Here is a 24,135-nt window from a genome sequence, read left to right as displayed (position 1 = left end):
CTTTAAAATGTATTATGTTTCTTACACGAATAAATGAATAAAATAGGAAGGAATATTATTAAGGAAAATAACTTACATAAATATTTAATTTCTCTGTATATTGATAAGGCATGGTTTCTACAACATTTGATAAAACATTAAACAATGTTATTGTACAAAAACTAACTCTCCTGTTCGAACATCCATTGAAATTTTACATATGCACACACAATCCATTTTTCATGCTATAAAGTTTTAATGCTCAAAACACACAATTGCTTAATACATAATTCAGTAAACAAGACCTCTAAAAATTGCACTTTCACTCCACATTTACCCAATTACCCAATCTGTTTCAATTTGCTTGTATAAAAAAAACAGTCAATAACAATAATGGTTTTAGAGGTTTTGTCAGTTTTTCCTTAAAATAATATATAATAATGCATATTTAACTTAATAAAATTATTTCGACTATATAGATCTTCTACGTAGAAGTGCTGAAAATTAAAAAGGATCATAAGTAAAGATAAAATCAACTTTGTCTATGACTAAAGGGCCCACAAATTGCGTTATTGCTCAGCAGTTTTGTTCAACGAGCAAGTATGTATGTTCGAACAAAAATGACGAACGCGAGTTGCACACACACTTCAGTTTTGTTTAGTAGTTTGTCCGAATATGAAACGAATTTCATTGTGTGCAGTAGCGTCGGCGTTTGCCTTAAAATCAAACAAAAAAAGTAAACGAACAAAATGGGCTAAACAATGTAAAACAAATAAATTTTAATAAAAACATTCTACTCATCTGGCGAAGATTCATAGTAATGAAACAATTCGTTGAAAAATATAGACTTAATTCGTTACTTTAAAAAAATATGTTAAAAAATAAATGAATGCGCCACTTATGGATAAACAGTGGTTTTTAAAACTGTTGTACTCACACACTTCAGATTTGTTGGAATTGAAGTGCTTATCGAACAAGTTTGATTTACAATCAGGCTGATCCTGATTATTCCATCGGTTTTGCACGCCAACAACAACGACAGTTTTCAATCCATACACTTCCGATTTGCGTCATTTTTGTTCGAACAGACTTGCTCGTCTTACAAAACTGTCGAGCAATAATGCTTGACAAGATAGTGATAATGCCCTTAATGTCCGGTCTCACTAACAACGAATAAGAATTATTCTATGAATAAATTCAAAAATAACCTATTCGTTCAATATCAGTCAAATAAATAGATATTCTTCAAATAAATTGACTTTAAATATCTATAACAGGGCATTCCAAAATTTTGACGTTTATGACACTGCTAGTAGACAAACATTGTATTTGTTTATATTTGTACCACATTGTGTTTCGTAAGTTTTTTATCTTTATTAGTTTTTTAGTTGTATTTTCCGAGCATTTTATTGTTAATTTTGTCTAGTTTTTAGTTGTATAAGTATTTGAACGACTTTATTTAGTTTAAGCAGGGAATAAATTATAAACATTTTCGAAATTTTAGGTAGACAATACAAATGTTGCTAGTAGGTACAAGAAAAAGATTACCAAAATAAATATACAATATGGATCCATTTTCCCAAGAAGTCTGAGTTAACCTACAGTGGAAACAGTTATTCAAGCGTATAACATGTACAGTTACGATCACTGAATAGTTTACACCTTAATTTTTATATTGTAATACTGTAAAATTGCAGTGCCGTACGGATTTGATAGATGACAAAAAGTCAAAAAGTTTCAAAAAGCCAATGCTTGTCAAAAATTTTGCGAGTGTTTAAAAATAAAATAAAACGATATCAAACTCCTCCAAAATGGTTAGAAGCATTTGAATGATGCGCAAAAAGCAAGAGCAATTGCCCAAACTTGAAGAAGGTTGGTCACTAAGGCAAGTTGCTACAGATTTAAACGTGAACCATATGTGCATATGCAATTAAACAAAGAGGCGGTTCAAGAGGGCAGAAGATCTCTACATATCAACAGGATGGGATGTTAGTAGACAACATTTGAGAGAATCTTCTTTTGCCACAGCTCGAAGAGACAGCGTTTCCGGGCAATATTTGCACTGCACATAGAAGAATTCAAGCAAGTGGACTGATAAATTGTGCAGCTGCAAGGAAACCTTTTTTGACTGAGGATCACAAGAGGAGACGAGTTGCATTTTGAAATGAATTCATAAACCGTGAAGAGAACTTTTGGTCTAGGGTTGCACTTTCCGATGAAAAATTATTTCAGTCATATATCAATGGTCAAGTAAGAGTTTATAGGCCGAGAAATCATAGGTATGATGATGATGAACAATATTCACATCATTTAAGAAATAGTGGAGGATTCTCGATCAACGTATGGGGATGGATAAGTGCTGAAGGCCCGGGAGTTTGTTGTCATACAGGAGAAAAATTAGCATTATTACATTACAAACATATTCTTGAGAACACAATGTTGCCATCAGTGATTCAGAGATTCCCCAACAATGACTTCATCTTCCAACATGACAACTGCCTGGTGCATACGAGTAGAAATTGTTCGAGAATGACTGGAAAAAACTCATGTTAATGTTCTTCCGTGGCCTTCCCGGAGTGCAGAATTTAACCCCGTCGAAAAAATGTGGGGACAGAGTTAACAAAGAAACTGAATGAAAGAAACCTTAGACCACGGAATTGAATTGAAATATGGGAAGCAATTGAGCAGGCATGGGAAGAGCTAGTTGACTATAACATGAGGGGGTTGGTGCTATATATGAACAAAAGACTGCAAAGTTGTATTGACAATAATGGGGCTTCCACCAAATATTATTGTTTATTATTTATCATTGTTTATCATTATTTAATATAAAATAGGTTTAAAATAAAATGCATGTTTTAAAACCACGCTTCCTTATTTCCTTTATTAACACCATAATCCAATGTATTCAAAAAAACTTCTTTCTATACTTTCCATTTTGTTAAATTTTGTAAAATAACTTTGTTATTTTGGTTTTTTAATTTGAATCAACCTATTTTAGGTACACCGCTGGTAACGTCATTTTGACGTAAAAGGTGCGTTTAGACGAGGTAAAAATTAAAAAAATCGGCTCCTAGATACGTAAGCCTGTGTAAACTATTCAATGATCGAAACTGTACATAGTTATTTCGCATTTTTATAAGACGTTTTATAGCATTTAACCATTGTCTTTCTCTCAGATGATAACTTATTTAGTTCAGTTTTATGCTTAAAATGTAGCACTGATGGGAACCGATAAAAATAAACTTTATCACGATTACTTCGCATTCCACACTTTAAAACACAAGAGGAACAAAACATAAATGAGGCATATTATCTTTTTCGTACTTCCGGGCCTAAAGTGACAACTTCACTCCCTTGTGACAGGTACTAAAGTGTCACATTTAATCCCTCCGGGATTAAATATTGACGAAACTCCCGGAACGATTAAATCACAAACAAACGAATTTAAGGGATATTTTATTGAAAAATATAATTAATTAGAATGGTAATTAACGTTAATATTTATTAAATTTTATTATTTATTTACAAATTTACCTTAAGCATTAAATATTTATCATCCGGAGCCTCCCGTAAGAACTGATCTACCTGCTCAGACGTGAGAATTCTTGACTTCTTTGGCTTAAATCCCTCATTTCTTCTCTTCAAAAAAGCTAATAATTTTGGAAATTTACTTATATCAATATCTTCTCTAATGTTAATAACCGATTTCAGCATTGAGTAATGTGCCCAGAGAGTTGAGGCACAAACCGCTTTTGATTTATCATCGAAGTAGACTAACAGCGCATTTTCAGTAGGTTGTCTCACATTTTTTAAGCGGCACCACTTTTTAAAAGCATCGTACTGCTGCTCGTATAGTTTTCTAGATTTCGGTGGTAACAATTCTTCACCTACTTCGGCTGCTCTTTTATCAATATCAGATACACCTTCTTCACTCATGATACCAATAATTATCAATAACAATGTTTCTTTACAATGACACTAGTAATGACAATGTTTCTAAATTATAACTGTCACAACGCAATGTTACTATGGTAACTTATTTTAAAGACAGTTTATTAAATGAGTTGAAGAGAGAAAAAACTGATTGAAATTATTGAAATAATTAATAAAATCATACCGGAAGTACGAAAAGTATCGTATATACCTTGCGACTGAAGTACATTTAATCCTTCAGGTAAATTATGGCCCTCCCTGCGGTCGGGCCATAAACTTTACCTTCAGGATTAAATGTACTACTTCAGTCCCGCGGTATATAATGTACTATTTAAATTAATTCTTCCAGTGAAAATGTTAAATTAATCCTTGTACAAAACATAATTACAAAGAAACGCAACTAAAATGATCTAAACACAAACACATTAAGAACTGGCAGAAATACATTTATGTTTGTCTCTCAGCCGCCATATTGATTTAATTTTGACAGAACTTTGGAATGTCTTATAAAAAAAAGTTGTCAGTTTAACTTAAGATTATCAAAATGATATTGACGATGTGAATTTTGTATACTTATACATATAGTCCGTCCGCTGTAACTTTTCCCATGCGGTACGATTCATTTTCAATCAAATTAAGTCAAAACATCAATTGAAACGAACGTCGATGTGTATATACATTTTGTATACTGTATACTACACTGGGGTGCAAAATTAACCAGACACCTTAAAAATGAGTCATTTTTGATGTCTCTAATTTCCTAAACCTGTTGTCCGATTTAAGTGATTTTTTAATATGTTATAGCCTTATTGTTTATCAATATCGCTGTAATAATATTGTGGCTAAACATGTAAATTTTGATTGCATACCGGGTGTACCAATGAAACTATGTTTTTTTCTTAAACTTCGTACCACCCTGTGGAATATTCTAGCATTTATAAAATACTCAAATTAAAACCCAACTATAGCCTTATGTTTTCTCAACATTCTGTTTTTTGATTCATTCGCTTAAGTAGGACCATAAAAAAGTTAGAAAATTTAACAACTAGCCATGTTCTTTATCAATACAGGGTGTTTCTAAATAAGTGAGACAAACTTTAAGGGGTAATTCTACATAAAAAAATAATGACAGTTTGCTTTATAAACCTATGTCCGCAAATGCTTTATTTCTGAGATAGAGGGTGTTGAAATTTTTCTTCCATACTGACGATTTATTTATTGCTTAAAAACCAGTTGAGATATGCAAATGAAATTTGGTGGGTGTTAAGACGTAGTTATTGTACATTTTTTGACATACAAGTAAGAATTTAATAGTCACCATTGGCGTGCATACGGGTAATATAAGCCCTCATATTACCCGTATGCTCGCCAATGGCGAATATTAAATTCTTAATCGTATGTCAAAAAATGTGCAATAACTACTTCTTAAAACCCACCACATTTCATTTGCATACCTCAACCTGTTTTAAAGCAATAAATAAATCGTCAGTTTGTAAGAAAATTTTCAACACCCCCTATCTCGGAAAAGAAGCATTTGCAGACATATCGTTGATAAAGCAAACTGTCATTTTTTCATGCAGAATTACCCCTTAAAATTTGCCAATTATTCTTTAAAAGCACGCTGTATTGATGAAAAACATGGCTAGTTGTTAAAGTACCTAAGTTTTTTATTATCCAACATAAGCGAATGAATCAAAAAACAAAATGTTGAGAAAACATGATGCTATAGTTGGATTTTAATTTCAGTATTTTATAAATGCTAGAATATTCCACAGGGTGATGCGAACTTTGAGAAAAAAACACAGTTTGATTGATACACCCGGTATACAATGAAAATTTAACTGTTTAGCAACAATACTATTACAGCGATATTGCTAAAGATAAAGGCTATAATATATTAAAAAAATAACTTAAATCGGACAACAGGTTTAGGGAATTTGAGACATCAAAAATGACCCATTTTTAAGGTGTCCGGTTAATTTTGCACCCCAGTGTATATACTACACACATTGGCGTACGTTTTACTTTATGTTTTGACTTAGTTTGATTGAAAATGAATCGTACCGCATGGGAAAAGTTATAGCGGACGGACTATACGTTTAATTTAAATTATTACCATCATCATTCATAGGCGTAACCAGGAGGTGGTTTTGGGGATTATAACCCCCCTCCTTTTGGATGTACCGGGTGGCCAACTAAGAACGGCCGTCGGCTATATCTCAGAAACGGATTATGTCAGAGCTTCGGGATAAAAAATTTTATGACAAAAGTGACCTCGAGAAAAGCCTGGAAATTATTTTTAGAATTGTAGGTCTACCGCTAGATGGCGCAATTTAAACAGAAAAATTTAAAAAGGAAAATTTGACAAAATTTTACCAATTAACAGGCATTCAAAATACGATCATCTTATTCTTCATAAAATTATGCGTATATTTTGTAATACAAGTTTTGGTCAATCTTTTAAAATAAGAGGTAGGGGAGAGTGGGAACCTTGTTACGGAAAAGTGCTTGTAAGTCCGGTTCTGCTTAACCGATCTTTACAAATTTGGTCTTGTTGTAAACAGCTCTTTACTGGCAATGTAGGAGTTATAATGTCGAAGCAACCTAATATGTTTGGTACCTGCTAGAGGGCGCTATTTAATTTTTATTTTAAATCTAGTTTTCCTTGAAAAATATTAAATAGAAACATACCGTTTTATTATCAGATTATAAAAGAAGAATAAATTAGCAATAAAATACCGAAAACAGCATGTCGATATCTTCTTCCAATCCGGAGATATCTTAAAAAACGTGTTAAATGGGAGAAACTTTTATGCATATTCTAATTTCGACTTATTATGTTACTATATTATTAGGTAAGTAGGTATATTGTACCACCATTTATCTTATGAATCAAGGACTGATGAAAAGTATTAGGAAACTATTACCTAAGTCGATTAATCAGTAACAGTCAAATTATTACACTTCAGTAATAAGTATAAAATAAATTGCCCTTTACATACCTACAAGCAAGGCTATGATTAACAAATGAATATCGCTTCTAATGTCAAAACTTTTAATGGCGTTGTAATTGTGTCTATTGTTTATGTTGTTACCTTTTTAATTAATTACATTCGTTAATATAAATATAAAAATATGATTATTACAAATGAAGAAGCTTTTGACATGTTGGCAGTTTATTTTGAATGTATGAGAAATGCCACTGTTGCTGCTAGAGTATATGCACAGCAGTATCCCAACAGACGACATCACGGTAGACGAGTTTTTATTCGAATCGCACAACGTTTACGTACGACAGGAAGTGTGCATTTACCTTTGCATCGAAGACGTCGTATAGGTCGCACTGAGGAAAATGTAATAAACGTTTTAGCGTTTATAAATGTAAACCCCCATTTAAGCACAAGAGCTATCGCCAGAAGTTTGGGAATAAGTCGAACCACTGTCCAAAATATTTTAAGAGACCACAGGTAACTTTAGTAAATCATATTCGTTTACTTTATTCGCAATTAGAATACGCCATAATTTTTATAGTTCATCCAATATTTGAATGATAGTTTGTAAATATTTATATTTTCCACATTTTGCAAAATTTTAATTATCTCAAAATTTACTATTTTAGATTGCATCCATATCACCTTGTCCTACACCAACATTTAAATGCTGAAGATTTCGATACCAGGCTGGATTATTGTAACTGGCTACTAAATATGATAGACGACAACCCCGAATTACTTTCAAGTATTATGTGGTCAGATGAGGCTACATTTCGTAGTGATGGCCATGTAAATCGCCATAATATGCATTACTGGTCTGAAACGAATCCCCATTGGATGCAGGAGGTTCGGCATCAGGGTCGTTGGTCTGTTAATGTATGGTGCGGTATTCTAGGTGGACAAATAATTGGACCATATTTTTTTAATGAAAATTTGAATGGAGAAAATTATTTAGATTTTCTAATGAACCAATTGCCACTACTTTTAGAAGACGTACCATTAGCAACTCGTCGAGACATGATTTTTCAGCATGATGGGTGCCCAGCACATTACTATAGAGGTGTTCGGAATTTCTTAGACCAAACCTATCCTGATAGGTGGATAGGACGTGGAAGCCTATTTGCTTGGCCAGCAAGGTCCCCCGACCTAACGTGTTTGGATTTTTATTTGTGGGGAAGAATAAAAGAGATAGTTTTTATTAATAGACCTACGACAAGGGATAATATGATTCAAAGAATACGAGATGCAATACAAAGCATCCCAGTAGCAGAAATTGAAGCTTCCGTTTTATCCACTCGTCGGAGACTTTTGTCTTGTATTGCAAATGATGGACAACATTTTGAGCACCTTGGGCGCCATTAGTCTTAGTTTTTTCTCAGTAATTACTATTTTGGAATTTACTTAGGTACTTAGTTTGTGTATTATTGGTAGTAGGTAAGTATAAATTTTAATTTATGTAGTTAAAAGCCAATTGTATCTGAGCATTTTTTTTTATAATTTATGATTTACAATGTATTGTTATTGTAAATTAATGTAATTTGTAAGACCTATGCAATTATTAGTTAAGTTAGTGGGTTTATAACTACTGTTAAGTTAAGCATAAAAGTTTCTCCCATTTAACACGTTTTTTAAGATATCTCCGGATTGGAAGAAGATATCGACATGCTGTTTTCGGTATTTTATTGCTAATTTATTCTTCTTTTATAATCTGATAATAAAACGGTATGTTTCTATTTAATATTTTTCAAGGAAAACTAGATTTAAAATAAAAATTAAATAGCGCCCTCTAGCAGGTACCAAACATATTAGGTTGCTTCGACATTATAACTCCTACATTGCCAGTAAAGAGCTGTTTACAACAAGACCAAATTTGTAAAGATCGGTTAAGCAGAACCGGACTTACAAGCACTTTTCCGTAACAAGGTTCCCACTCTCCCCTACCTCTTATTTTAAAAGATTGACCAAAACTTGTATTACAAAATATACGCATAATTTTATGAAGAATAAGATGATCGTATTTTGAATGCCTGTTAATTGGTAAAATTTTGTCAAATTTTCCTTTTTAAATTTTTCTGTTTAAATTGCGCCATCTAGCGGTAGACCTACAATTCTAAAAATAATTTCCAGGCTTTTCTCGAGGTCACTTTTGTCATAAAATTTTTTATCCCGAAGCTCTGACATAATCCGTTTCTGAGATATAGCCGACGGCCGTTCTTAGTTGGCCACCCGGTACATACTTTGAGCTCTATACGCTTAACACCATTATTATTCCATATCTCCCAAAAACCTTCAAGTAGTTGTAACCCCCCCCCCCCTTAGGATCATCCTGGTTACACCTCTGTCATCATTATTCCCTGATGAAGACGGACATGTACCGGGTGGTGAATTGGAAAACGGGCCATAGGTATAGCTTCCCTAATATAATATATAGGCTGCTTCCCTAATTATTTTACATCAAAAGTCATGAGAAACTATTTGTAGAGGATTAAAATCTGTATTAAAAACAAAAGTTAAAATTGTTCTACGATTTAAACACATTCCAAAATTTTGAAAAATATAATACATTTGCCATAGTAAGTGCATGAAAGCATGTAAAAGTAAGGCCACACGTTACTATTTCTGACAGTATGCAAACTATTGACTGAATAAAACATCTTTATTATTACTACTTTCTCCTCAACTGAGGACATCTTTTCAACTTCATTGTTTTTTAAACAATAAATGATAAAATAAAAATACTGACAGTTCAAAATATTGTTACATAATATAATAATTTCATTTTGACCGAACGCAACCTTATACATATTCTTGCACTGTGTGTGGCCTAAATTTGGCAAATACTTTGATAAAATTTATTATATTTTCCAAATTTTTTTTAATGTGTTTAATTCGTAGAACAGTTTTAACAATTGTTTTCAATAAAGATTTCAATCCTCTACAAATAGTTTCTCATGTCTTTTGATGTAGAATAATTAGGAGAGCAGGAATTTAGCAGAATTAAGCAACAGTTTAGAATTTTACATTGAGTTTCCTATGGTTCATTTTCCAATTCACCACCCGGTATGTATAGCGAGGGAGTAAACAACGCTTGTTGCTACACAGAACCCTTTTATTGAATTTGATTATGTGGATTTTAACCCGGCATCCGACAGGTGAACTTTTCTACCACTAACAGACAGGTGGGATGTGACAAACCCCAGCAATTGAAGTCGAAGATTCTCAAAAATCTCTTTACTGTTTAGTTGTTTGTGATGTCTGGAACGTCAACATCTTAAAGCTGGTCTGGATAGTCACTATTTACACTAACATTGTCTATTTCTTCACTTACTTCGAATTACTCTTGTCAATACATTCGTCACTGTCTGCTTCATCTTATAAGACCTGAAGACGTGTTTATTCTCGATCGTAATTCAGTTTAGCTTAGACTAATAAAAAAATATGTTAAAATCTGTAATAAGTATTATTCGCTTACCTATACTTATTTATAGGAGTAAAACAAAATAAAGACAATAGGGAACTTGCATATCGTCGGTATACTGCGAAAACCAGGTAAATGTAGAAATACCGAAATCGAGAAAAAACGTTTTTAAAGTTTATTGCTTTATTTTGAATTAGGCGGACCAGTTGTGTTTGATACTCGATATGCTAATGAAAGATGCATATATCAGAAATAACATTCTATCATTAGTTTGAAAAAGTGAAGAGACCTAGCTGATTAAACCTAAATTTAAGATCAAGGTGCGATCACTTACCTACTTTTACCTGTAAATCAAAATAAATCACACTGTATTAAAGACACTTCTCAGCTTTTTACTGAATATGGTAGATATACAGCAGTAGAAATATATTGTTTTCCGGCAAATATATATGTGCGCTTAGTTGGTTTTACATGCAACAGAACTTTGATTTTATGGAAGTAAGTAGCGATATATTGTTTTATTTGAAAATGAAAAGTTGATCAGGTGTAACTTATTTGTTTATTATATAAATTATCTGCTAAATGGTAAATTGTATCATTTATTGAGTTTTACCTGAATGTAGAACGTAAAAAGCTGAGAATTTTGGTATACTTAACTCAATATTTTAAAATTTGTCATTTACCTGGTTTTCGCAGTATACCGACGATATATTTTTAAATATTAAACATGATCTTAAAACGCATGCATGCAAAAAAATCAAATATTTTTAACTCATACGCTTATTACGCAGCTTTGAAAATGCTATAAAATTCAAATTTCTTCAGAGACGCGTAAACGGGTCTGACGTCACGACCCACTGTCTACCTGCCATCGACAACAAAACCGCTAGGATATTTCGAAAATATTATTTACAAATTCATTCACATTCACTTAAAACTCTTATCTAGAAGTTGATTGTATAAATAAAAGTTCAAAAGAAATAAAGGTTGTTTTGGGGATTGTATTAACTCCATTTAATCGTATTTAATTGGAAATTCCAAAGTATTATTTGTGTTCTTGTAGGTATAGTTCATAATCAGTTTATTAATTTCAAACTGAAATTGATCAGGTGTTGAAATAGATATTGTAAATAGGTGTTGAAATAGATATTGTATTGTTTATTTTTAAGCTTTTTTTTTCTTCTTTGTTATGAATCTAAAATATTTATAAATGATAGGTTTTAGTTTTGTTTATTACAAAATATTACGACTGAAATATATGTATTCGGAAATTTAATTATAATAAGGGACAAACGTTTTGGATTGAAAAAGTTGTGTTGGTAGAAAATCGAGACCGAGAGCCAAAATCTAATCTATCAACCAAATAACCAATGCAAAAGTACAGTAGTTGCAAATGTTTCTATTTAAAAAAATAAGTGATTTTTTTGCGTAGCAGATACATACTTTGAAAGTAATTTAAAATTTACTTATAAATATTTGGATAGAATATGACGCATTGACAGTTTGATTAGTATAGCACAAGACTTTTGGAGTGTAAATATTTTCCCCCATCTATTTGGTTCTGCTAATTATTAAAAATAAATGGAATAAAACTTTGATAAAATAAAGTTTTATCCATAAAATATTTTTATTTCTTTATGCGAGAATGAAATTCAAATTTGAAACTAAATTTATGCCTATTTTATTAAAACATGCTTTCTTGTTATACGTAATTTTTTAGTAGTATCTATGTCTGTACTTACATAACTTTATAATGTAATTTGGCATTTGAGATACATAAATTGTAAAATAAAAATGTATTTCCGTAAACTAAAAACAATATTATAAATAAATGATCTTTAAAATTTGAAATATTGTCTTCAGAGTGCACGTCTAGCACTAGCCAAACGAGAGCACTAGCAAACATCATGGTTGGTGACGTCAGACCCCAGCCCGCGCTTTTGAAGTTGTTTGAAATGGTAAATTTGGGAGCGCAACTATTATCAGCTATTGTATGTAAACTATTAATTATTAAGACGTAATATTTTAAACATAATATTTTTAAACATAAATTAACAATTTTATGCAAAAATATTTTTATGTGAAAGTTCCCTATTCTGCAGAAAGTACAAAATCAGAAACGTGGGGCGTGACCACTTTCAATCCAAATATAGTTGCTGAAACTAAACAGACGACTAAAATCTATGTGTCATCGCATAGATGAATATACAATAGAAAGCTATCTAGCCGCTGTGGCCACTACATGCAAAATTTCCTTATGTTTCAGGTGCTTCAGTATTTTTGGGGTGTACAACACCCCACCTGTCGGATGCCGGGTTAAAGAGTTTAGGTTTAAAATTCTAGGTTTAGAGTTTAGATTATTAGTAGTTATTGGGTTGGTATTGCCAGACGGTCAAAATCCAATTCAGACATTGATCATCTAGATATCTTGTGCCAGTATGTTCAAAGCAAAGAGAGCTTACTGAAACGCAATAAAATATAATCAACTATAATCCACCAATTTCTTTGTTGTTGGTGAAAGCGGTCCTTAATCATATAACTTGAGGCAAATAACTGGAAATACCATGGATCAACTGGATCATGTTTTAGAACAAAGTCAGTTATAATGAAGCACCCATCGAGTATCTGTAGAAATACAAATACAAATTTTTTGTTGATGTTGGTGTACAAATTACAAGCACCACACCTACCCCCAATAAAGTTTACTAGAAAGGACTGTGAGTGTAAGACTATTAACTCCTCGATTAATGATGGAAATAATGCTTCATTTGAAACAAAAATATACTTACACTTAATGCTCTAAAAACAGAGACCAGTTATTCGTATTTCAAAAATCCTTTTTCCTGGTTTTGCTGTGGCTGTCTGTTCCACTGACTTCCATCCGGATTATTTTGGTTCCCACCCCCTGGGTTCATCCAATTTAAAAAACCTGGGTTGTTTCCAACTCTCCCACCGCCATTCTGGTTATTCTCTGAAAAATAAAATATTTCACATTAGCATTCAATTTGATACATAAGCTAAAATTTTACAAAGAACATATTAGTTGCACTACTTATACGCCAGTCAATAGGGAAAAAACATGAAAAAATCTTATACAGCTAATTTATGTCTGGTTGCACCAACAAATCTTAAGTTCCAGCTTAGCCCAACTTCTAGATAGGGCCGCTTAGCCCGATCAGAAAGATCAAAACCTCCAAAAAAATAATAGGTCTGGATCCCGCGTATGAAAAAAAAGTTGATTAATAGCAAGCTGAAAATTTGTTAATAGCTTAAGGGTGTCTAGTCGGATAAACTTTGATATATGGGAACACTGGAACAGGGGCAGTTTTAATTGTGGAACAGGTTAAAAATTTGGAACGGTCAGACCACGAAAACGGCACATGTATTTTGTCCGACAGAACAGACTTAAACTCTCTGAACAGAAATTAAAGTCTCATGCAAAAATCAGACTGCTATTTATCACCAATTGGTCGTTTTAATGAGTGGAACATGTAGAATATGTCTAATGGCAGGAATTATGACAGGTGATAAATAGCAGTTTGATTTTTGCACGAGAGTTTAATCTCTGTTCGGAGAGTTTATGCCTGTTCTATCGGACAAAATAAATGTGCCGTTTTCGTGGTCTGACCGTTCCAAATTTTTAACCTGTTCCACAATTAAAACTGCCCCTGTTCCAGTGTTCCCATATATCAAAGTTTATCCGACTAGACACCCTTAAGCTATTAACAAATTTTCAGCTTGCTATTAATCAACTTTTTTTTCATACGCGGGATCCAGACCTATAAAGGAAGAATGAAAATTTGGGAATAGGTAGTTGTTGTTGTTGTTTGTTTGGGTTTATATGACTGCGGACACTAAATCCATTCGCCAATTTTACTATTTTTTATTTTATTAGTCATTTTTTCGTATCTTATCCTAAAACTAATTCTAATATAACAAACAATTCTACTAATAAATAATTATTTTTGTATTTTTTTTTAATAATTTTTTATATATATATATATTTTTATTAATTTTTTTCCAAATGATGTTCTCAGAGTTCCACAGCAAAAACTGCAACATTCTTCTTTAGCCCTCTACTTCATTCGAAAGCTATTTTACTATGGACTGTCCAAGTTCGTCATTCATTTTTTTCTACATATTTTTTTTATATTTTTTTTAATTATTATATTTTTTTTTCTATTTTTTTTATATATCTTTTTTATATTTTTTCTTTCTTTTTTTTTTATTATTTTTTTTTATTTTTTTTTTATTTTTTTTTATTTTTTTTTTATTTTTTTTTATTTTTATTTTATTATTATTTTTTTTATATTTCTTTTTTTTTTCTTTTCTTTTCTTTTCTTTTTCTTTTAACATATAACAATTTACAAGAAATACTTACTCTATATTTTACAATTACAATTTAAGCTTAATATCTAAAATATGTTTATACAATAGTCGGTATACCAACTCATTATTTTCTAATGTTAATAAATAATTTAAATTAATGGGATGGTGGACATCAGTCAAAGAATACAGTGAATTTAAAAACATATTAACTTTATTAGAGATAAGAGAACAGGTCAAAATTTTGTGTTGTAGATTGCCCAACTGTCCACAAATACATTGTGGACTATCAGCTATATTAATTTTAAATAAATATGATGGAGTAAGACAGTGGTCAAATCTCATTCTGCATATGGTTCTTATCATATCTTTTGTCGACTCCATTTTAGAAAACCAAGGTTTATCCGTTATATAGTTTCTGATTGATCTGTAGTGGTTTCCTGTATTTACGTTTAGAATAGGTAGTTGAAATTGTCTATTATTATATAAGAAAAAGTTTAGAATTCTACATCCCCTCCATTTTACAAAAATTGGGAAATACGGGGTGGAAATTTTTTTCTCGGGAGTGAAAAATATATGTTCAAAATAAGTCCGGAATTGGATAAAATTACTAGTTCTAAGTAACTTTTGTTCTATAGAGTTTTTTTACTAAGTCAATACTTTTCGAGTTATTTGCGAGTGAATGTGTTCATTTTTAACAAAAAAAAAACATGAAAAAAATATTCTTAGTAAAAATATAGCTTATAAAAAACTGAAAAAAATGGTGTATGCCGGTATGCGTGAGGTCTGCAGACCCAGTAGAAGCAGAGTTGCAGCTAATGAAATGTAGGCTCTTCTTCGTCAAATTCCAAATCGAATATTTCAATGTGAAATAACCAAAAAACGGAGCACGTTTCGGGGTAAATTCATTTCAACTTGTTTAAAGTGTTTAAAAAAGGTTTATTTTTGTTTTTTAAAAAAACTTCTAACATTAAAAGTAAGTGAGTTACGCTCAAAATATTGTTGGTCCCTTTTATTTTTTGGTAAAAAAATGGCGAAAATCACCTCTTAATTAGCTTCTAAAATAAAATTAATCGTTACCGCTTTACAAGTTACTTTACTTATGTATTGTTTATATTATCTCAAGTTTCATTGGTTCAAAGTGCTGTTTTGAAAAAAATTCGGTTTAAAATAAAACAATTTTTGTAATTTTGAAAAAAATCGTAATTGTTTATGGAATTAACTTAAAAACAATTAGGAATACCAAAAATCTCAAAGAGTAACAAAATGTACGTTTTGCTTTTCTGAATATTTTTGATGTTTTGTTTTCTTGTTAGACAAAAATTGGTTATGCTAAGGCTGTTCAAAATTTGCCTAAACTCGTGATTAGTTACTCGTTCAAGCCATTTTAACTACAGATTTGTGAAAACGAAGCACTTTGAACCGATGAAACTTACAGATCATATAAATAATACACAGACAAAGTAACTTATGAAGTGGTAGTGTTAAAATTTATATATGATGCTAATTAGGGGGTGATTTTCGCGATTTTTTTACAAAAAAATAAAAGGGACCAACAATATTTTGATTGTAATTCACTTATTTTTAATGTTTACTTACTTTTTGAGTTATCTCCGAAAAACCGTCCAAAAACATGTTTTATTTTGTTAAACATAAACATATTCACTCGCAAATAACTCGAAAAGTATTGACTTAGTGAAAAAACTCTATAAAAGAAAAGTTATTTAGAATTAGTCATTTTATCCAATTCCGGTCTTATTTTGAATGTATTTTTTTCATCTTCGAGAGGGGGTAAAATGGAGGGGATGTAGAATTGTAAACTTTTTCTTATATAATAATGGACAATTTCAACTACCTATTCCCAAATTTTCATCTTTCCTTTATTTTTTTTGGGGTCAGATTGTTCTTTGATCGGGCTAGCTGTAAGTCCCACTTACGTTGCACCATAATTTTCGATTTTTTTTTTAGCTAATGCCTCGACAACTAATGGCCATTGGCATGGTAGGTACGGTGAATTTTTGCAGTTAGGTACCTAGTGTCATGTGTAGTCTTCTCACCATTTACTTTTAGGTTGGTCACCTGCAGAGATAAACGTTCTTAAAGATGAATTTAAGGAATTTTTTTAATGGCGTGGACTTTATGTCATTCAGCCAGTCACAACATGAGGTACTTAGTGTCATGTGTAGTGTGTGTGTGTTGAGTAAGTGTCTTGTTACTTTGCAAAGTCGACGTCAATGTCTTTGCAAAGAGACGCTAATTGTATCCGAACGTCTGCGGTTCCTCCGGTGAGAATTTTCGATTCTTTTAAGATGCAATCCACGTGGCACTTCATTGTGGCAAGCTGGAAATTGATCCAAGATTCAATGGTGCAACGCATATGTTTCGTAAGCTCAGCTTAAGGTACGACTTAAGCTTAAGATCTGTTGGTGCAACTAGGCATAAACGTTTTAAAAGGTATTTGGGGGTAACTGATAATTCCGTGAAGACATACAGCTAATTTTGCTTCGTTTTTTTCTTAAACAACCATAAGGAGTGAACAAATCATCTTTTGTCTATAAAACGCTTTAGAGAAAGGCTCTTAGTTCAAATAAATGTTGTAGATTGTAAAAATGTCTTTATTTTGATTTTCAAAATTAAAATAAATAAACGATTGACCGAGATAACTGCAAAAAATCCTCATTCTGCAGTAATTTATAAATGTTAATAACTTTGTTTCTTGCATAATGACATGTAACATAACCACTCGAAATTGTGGCAGTGAATTAGTTATTAAAGTGTGCTCAATTTCAAACAGATCGACCAAAATATATTATGAGTAATTCAATTTGTTTATCCCGGAGAAAAAATATATATATTTTTTTTAAGTTTTAAGATTGTTAAAAAGACAAAGCAAACTAAGCTGAACGTTCTCCCAGATTTTTCATCAGCTACCCTTCATATACCTTTTAGAACCTTCAAATATCTGTATAATCTTTTTCCCAGATCGACTGGTGTATTAGTACATAAAACAAACACTGAGAATTCCACGATTTTAAAATTATTTCATAATCTTAAGCAGGCGTCTGTCGGTTCCTAATTAGTACCTCATTAGGGAACTTGCATAAAATTTTAAATTCGAAAAAAATGGTATAAATCACAACAGAACATAATTTAGAACATGTATCAAAGATAAAAAAGTTTTGTTTGACTTTCGTTTGGTCCCTAAAGACGACTAAAAATTCAACTTATAGCAGCCACCCCAAAACGCGTCGTGACGTCACGGGGTTGTATGTTTACATTCTACACCAATTGTATATATAATTTTAAATTAGACAGTAAAAAATACAGTTATGTGATGTTAATAGTTATTTATGAAACAGTTCGTGAAGTATGCTTTTTGCGAACGCACGCGATTTTTAGAGCACGGGCGACAACGGAGCGAGTGCTATACATCGCGTAAGTTCGCAAAAAGTACTTCACGCACAGTTTCATGCAATATTTTGTCTACGATAAACAAATAAAAAAACTGCAACTCTTCGTCACTGGAATTCATTTCTATTCTACAATTTTTAGAACTTTGACATTTAAAAATCCTAACTACTTTCAAACCACAAAACTGTCAAAAGTTTTGTTGTAAGTCATTGCTCATATTGTCATCACCATGACAACGCGAAAGTTAAGAATATTTAATTATATGAAAGTGTGCCAAAAAACTCATTGAAAGTGTGCGAAAAAGTAAATCCCATTTAAAATACATTATTACTTCACGCACACTTTAAACCCTTCACGCACTGCTATCTATAATGACAGTTTTCACAAACTAAAAACTTATACATAATATGACATAGAGTAGATCAGCGGTTCTCAATTTTTTTGAGTCTTGTACCACCAAATACTTTTTATTATTTTTGGTACCACCTAACTGAAATACCTAACTAGCTAGGTGATCTAATTCACTATAATATTAATGCTTATTTTGGCTGTTTTGCGTTTTGTGTACCACCTCAAATAATGAAATGTACCACCAGTGGTACATGTACCACAGATTGAGAACCGCTGGAGTAGATAAAAGTGTTTTTGATCGTTTGAACTATTCATAGAAAATTTGTACTTTTACAAAATGGTTTTATTTCAACAGTAAACCTTCTTTCCTTTCCTTCAAAAACTGTATCAAACTACAATCTCAACAAACTGGTATATATTATTACGACATACGATAAATGTCATTAGAATATAAATATTTTTCCTTTATTCCACGACGACGAGCTGGACAAATACCCAAGTAGGTGCAGGCCAATAAATTAAAGAAGAAGTAGAAGAATATACGTAAATATAACCATAAACGGAACCACATAATTAAACTCTGTGACGTCACGGGTCGTTTGAACTATTTTAAAATAAAGAAGACTTTTTTGTTCTTCTAAGTTATTATAAGTTTTTGAAGCGTGAAATTTTGGAAATCTAATTTTTATACAAAACTGAACATTATTATGTAATAAAAGTTCCCTATTGGTACGTCTGTGTTTTATCTCTTAAAGCCGCTGTAGTACTCTAGGGTTCCACTAAACACTTTTTGATAACCATTGGTATGAATGTTGCTACCAATAATTGAATTTTATCCGACTCATATTGAAAATTAAACATAATATATTATAAATAATGAATGGGTAATATATTATATTACACATTTTCAAATATATTTAGGGGAGTGCATATAGATTTTCACTTCGGAAAAAAATCAAACAAGATGGAACTTTTTGTAATTTCATTAAGAAATGTTTAATAAACAACATATCAAAAAGTTCTACTCGAGAAGTGGGTGCTTCATTTTTTATTAAACAAATGAACTGAGAAATTAGATATATTTTTTAAATAACTCCGAAAATATAAATTTTAGAACAAAACTGACTTGACCATTGAAAAATTCAGGAAATTTTACAAAAAAACCTTATATAAATATTTTTCTAAAATTAAATCTGTAGCTTCTATAATTTTTTATTTATAACGCTAAAGTCCCCGTTCTCACAAACATTGACGAACTGTAAACTAGCGTTCGGCGATGTGCACGGTTGAGTTATTTTAATGTAATTCTTTAACTCTAACGTGCCATGTACTAAGAGTATAAGTCATAAAAGAAATTTTTCGGGATTCTTGTATATTTTGAATTATATAATTAATAAGGTATTACCAAAGTAGAAAGTAAAATATTTAATTACTAATTTATTAATCATATTTCGTCACCATTTTGATATTTAGTTGTAATAGTTATTTCATCAGTGGTAAAAAAGACTTTGAAAAGTCCTAGAAAGAACAATTAGGCTATCTTATGGTTATAATAAAAAGAAATAAAATGTATGGGGATAAGTACGGTGTGGGCGGAAAGTGACACTATGAATTTTGTTTAAAAATGATTTAAAAATGTGTAACTAATACAATTTTACTTATAAAAGTCTCAAATTTGCACAACTTACCTTTTTAAACATCTTACTAAACGAGGTTTCATTAAAAAAAATCTCAAAAATTTAATTCAAATGATACGGCGTCTCAAAAAATGTAATTTTTGAAAACTTCGTAGTTTTACAGAATTACTACCACTTTAAGATGATATTACTTAAGTCTGAACTTAAGATTTATTACAATTTTTTGGTTTAAAGCTTAGGATGTAATCTTTAAAATGCACTAAAATATTTTATCAAAAATGAATAACCATTTTCAATTTCGTTGCAAAACGAAAATACAGCCGCATCATATTCTAGTCCAATCAGAGAGTGCAGCAAGCACCTCTACCGGTTTCGAAACTCATTAGCCTCTCATCAGGAGGCACATATGCTGCTCTCTGATCCAACCAAAACAAACCCCGGCGTGCAGTCACGGATTGCAACGACCAAAACGGCATAGATGCCCTAGCGGCAACTGCTAGCAAAAAACTAAGTTTTCACTCTAATGGCATATAAAACAACGTAATGTTGCTCTACATCCCACCAGACTGAAAACAATGGGAACCTTCTCTGGTTACACCTCCGAGGCTTCTACAATTTGCAAGCCATACGGATGCTGAGACTAAGGAAGATGAGGGAATTTTACAATTTATAATTCACGTCGCATCTGCTCAGCGCGGTAAAGTTCCAACGAGAATGGTTCCCTTCGTACTCCAATCAGAGTAAACATGTAAATCAAAAATGAATAACCATTTTCAATTTCGTTGCAAAACGAAAATACAGCCGGATCATATTCTAGTCCAATCAGAGAGTGCAGCAAGCACCACTACCGGTTTCGAAACTCATTAGTCTCTCATCAGGAGGCACATATGCTGCTCTCTCTGATCCAACCTCCATAGAAGCCTCGGAGGTGTAACCAGAAAAGGTTCCCATTGTTTTCAGTCTGGTGGGATGTAGAGCAACATTATGTTGTTTTATATGCCATTAGAGTGAAAACTTACGTCTTTTGCTAGCAGTTGCCGCTAGGGCATCTATGCCGTTTTGTTCGTTACAATCCGTGATTGCACGCCGGGGTTTGTTTTGGTCAGTCTTTTGCTAGCAGTTGCCGCTAGGGCATCTATGCCGTTTTGTTCGTTGCAATCCGTGACTGCACGCCGGGGTTTGTTTTGGTTGGATCAGAGAGAGCAGCATATGTGCCTCCTGATGAGAGACTAATGAGTTTCGAAACCGGTAGAGGTGCTTGCTGCACTCTCTGATTGCACTAGAATATGATCCGGCTGTATTTTCGTTTTGCAACAAAATTGAAAATGCTTATTCATTTTTGATTTACATGTTTACTCTCATTGGAGTACGAAGGGAACCATTCTCGTTGGAACTTTACCGCGCTGAGCAGATGGGACGTGAATTATAAATTGTAAAATTCCCTCATCTTCCGTAGTCTCAGCATCCGTATGGCTTGCAAATTGTAGAAGCCTCGGAGGTGTAACCAGAGAAGGTTCCCATTGTTTTCAGTCTGGTGGGATGTAGAGCAACATTACGTTGTTTTATATGCCATTAGAGTGAAAACTTAGTCTTTTTTTGTTTAATTATTTTACTTTAGAAATAAAATAAACAATATCTTTTTGAGAAAATTAAGAAAGATAAAAAATGTAATACAAAAACCGAAAATTACCGGCTAAAAAATGTTTATACAAAGTGATCAAAACTTACCTAAAATACATTTAATAATAAGCTTCAACAATAATAAATGTTCAACAAAATTTTTTTTATAGAGTATGTCGGCGTAAATTGGAACCTATTGATAACTTTTTCGAAAAGTTTTACGAAAAAAAGTTATTCTTTATAAAATACTCTGCATCGTATAGAATCTAAGATGCAACCATGAGATATCAAATTTTATTAATTTTATACGAGGTATGTCAAAAAATATGAATTTTACTCAAGAGTAAAGTACCTTTAAATTTCACAATATCAAAAACTGTTATTAAGAAAAGTTGTTTGAAATTAAAAACTAAGTTTCAATGTTCAATTACATCCTTCTAATTGAAATATTGTGCACCATAAGGGCACTTAACTGTTAAGCGAAATTCATATTTTTTTACATACCTCGTATAAAATTGAAAAAGTTTGATATCTGACAGGTAGATCATTTTATGAAGAATACCTTTTTTTCGTAAAATTGATATTAAAATAGTTATCATAATTGTAATAAAATGATGATGGGTATCGCGTAAATTGAGAAAAAATTGAAAATTCCTTTTTTTCAATTAGAAGGATGTAACTGTATAATAAAACATAGTTTTTAATTCAAAATAACTTTTCAAAATAACAATTTTTATTATTCTGGAATATATATGAACGAAATTCGTATTTTTGACATACCTCGTATAAAATTGATAAAATTTTATAATCAACAATGGGAAATAAGGCACAATTTTATTTTAAAATAAGCACAAAATAATAAATTTCAATGGGAAATAAGACACAATTTTATTATTTTGTATTTTGACAACGACACCCGACTTGGGCGTCGAAACGTCAATAAAATCCTTTTTTGATAAAATTGTGGCTTATTTCCCATTGAAAATAGTTGATTATAAAAATTCCACAAGGAAATAGCTTCAGAACAACATTGATAAAATTTGATATCTGATGGTTGAGTTTTAGATTTTAGACTATGCAGAGCATTTTATGGAGAATAACTTTTTTTCGTAAAATTGATAATAAAAAGTTTCCTATATGGTTCCTAGCTACGCAGACATACTGTATAAGAGCTTCTGTATAAGAATTTTCAAATTGTAATGCCATCTTCGGATTCAGCATAATCAAAAACAAAATAGAAACATATTTAATCCAAATAAAATGATGAATTCAACGATATTTTTAAAATGATTTATACAAAACAATAATTATTACTGTTTAAACAATTATAAACAATTAGCGACAAAATCTGTGAGTAGAACTTTTTACTTTAACATATACAGGGTGTTAGTAAATAAGTATGAAAAATTTTAAGGGCTAATTCTACATGAAAAATTAATACCAGTTTGATCTATAAACATATGTCCGCAAATGCTTAGTTTCGGAGATACGGGGTGTTGAAATTTTTATTTCAAACTGCCAATTTATTTATTGCTCTAAGACCAGTTGAGCTATGAAAATGAAATTTGGTTGTATTAATCATTGGCGCGCCTACGGGCAATGGTCTGATTTTTTTAAAGAAAAAAATAGTACGCCATTGAGATATTTCGAATTAAAAATTATTTTTAAATTCCACGTCTAATTTATGATAAAAAACGTTTCTTGCCTTTTTTTCGTATGATGCACCGTTTTTATGCAGAAAAATAAAACATCTTGGCGCGTATTTTTCATTTCTTAATGCATCATTAAGAACTATCCAATATAATAATACTAAACTAGAACAATAACAGAAAATATTACTAATAAGATTTCAAACAGGTGCAAAGCTGCAAGAAATGTTTAAAATGATCTCCTTTACAGATAACAGAAGAATTTTATATTCATCATTGGCGCGCGTACGGGTAATGGTCTGAATTTTTTGAAGAAAAAAATAGTACGCCACTGAGATATGTCAAACTAAAACTCATTTTTGAATTCCTCGTTCAATTCACAACAAAAAATCTTTCTTTCCTTTTTTTCATACGAGGCGCCGTTTTTATACAAAAAAATAAAACATCTTAACGCTTACCAAGTATTTGAGGTAGTTTCCATATGCATAGAAACTTGTTCAAATACTTTTCTAAACGTTAAGATGTTTAATTTTTTTGCATAAAAACGGCGCCGCATGTGAAAAAAGGCAAGAAAGATTTTTTGTCGTCAATTGAACGATGGATTCAAAAATGATTTTTAGTTTGACATATCTCAGTGGCGTACTATTTTTTTCTTCAAAAAATTCAGACCATTACCCGTACGCGCGCCAATGATGAATATAAAATTCTTCTGTTACCTGTAAAGGAGATCATTTTAAACATTTCTTGAAGCTTTGTACCTAGTTGAAATGGTACTAGTAATATTTTCTGTTATTGTTCTAGTTTAGTATTATTAT

General features: G+C 31.5%; 1 protein-coding gene across 3 annotated transcripts in view; it reads right to left on the bottom strand.

Moving 5' to 3' along the window:
- Positions 1-83: 83 nt before the first annotated feature.
- LOC114332391 (TAR DNA-binding protein 43) overlaps positions 84-24,135 on the bottom strand; it is a 70,668-nt gene continuing 46,616 nt past the window's right edge. For all 3 annotated transcript variants that reach the window (XM_028282181.2, XM_028282180.2, XM_028282182.2), the window contains exons 6-7: positions 13,116-13,297; positions 84-476 (exon numbers count right to left, since the gene is read on the bottom strand). In XM_028282181.2, coding sequence (XP_028137982.1) covers positions 13,143-13,297 — 155 coding nt within the window. In that variant the 3' untranslated portion in view covers positions 84-476; positions 13,116-13,142. The remainder of the gene's footprint in view (positions 477-13,115; positions 13,298-24,135) is intronic.

The sequence above is a fragment of the Diabrotica virgifera genome, chromosome 7 (genome assembly GCF_917563875.1).
Source record: "Diabrotica virgifera virgifera chromosome 7, PGI_DIABVI_V3a".
NCBI classification, from domain to species: domain Eukaryota; kingdom Metazoa; phylum Arthropoda; class Insecta; order Coleoptera; family Chrysomelidae; genus Diabrotica; species Diabrotica virgifera.
This window is presented reverse-complemented; position numbering and strand designations above follow the sequence as displayed.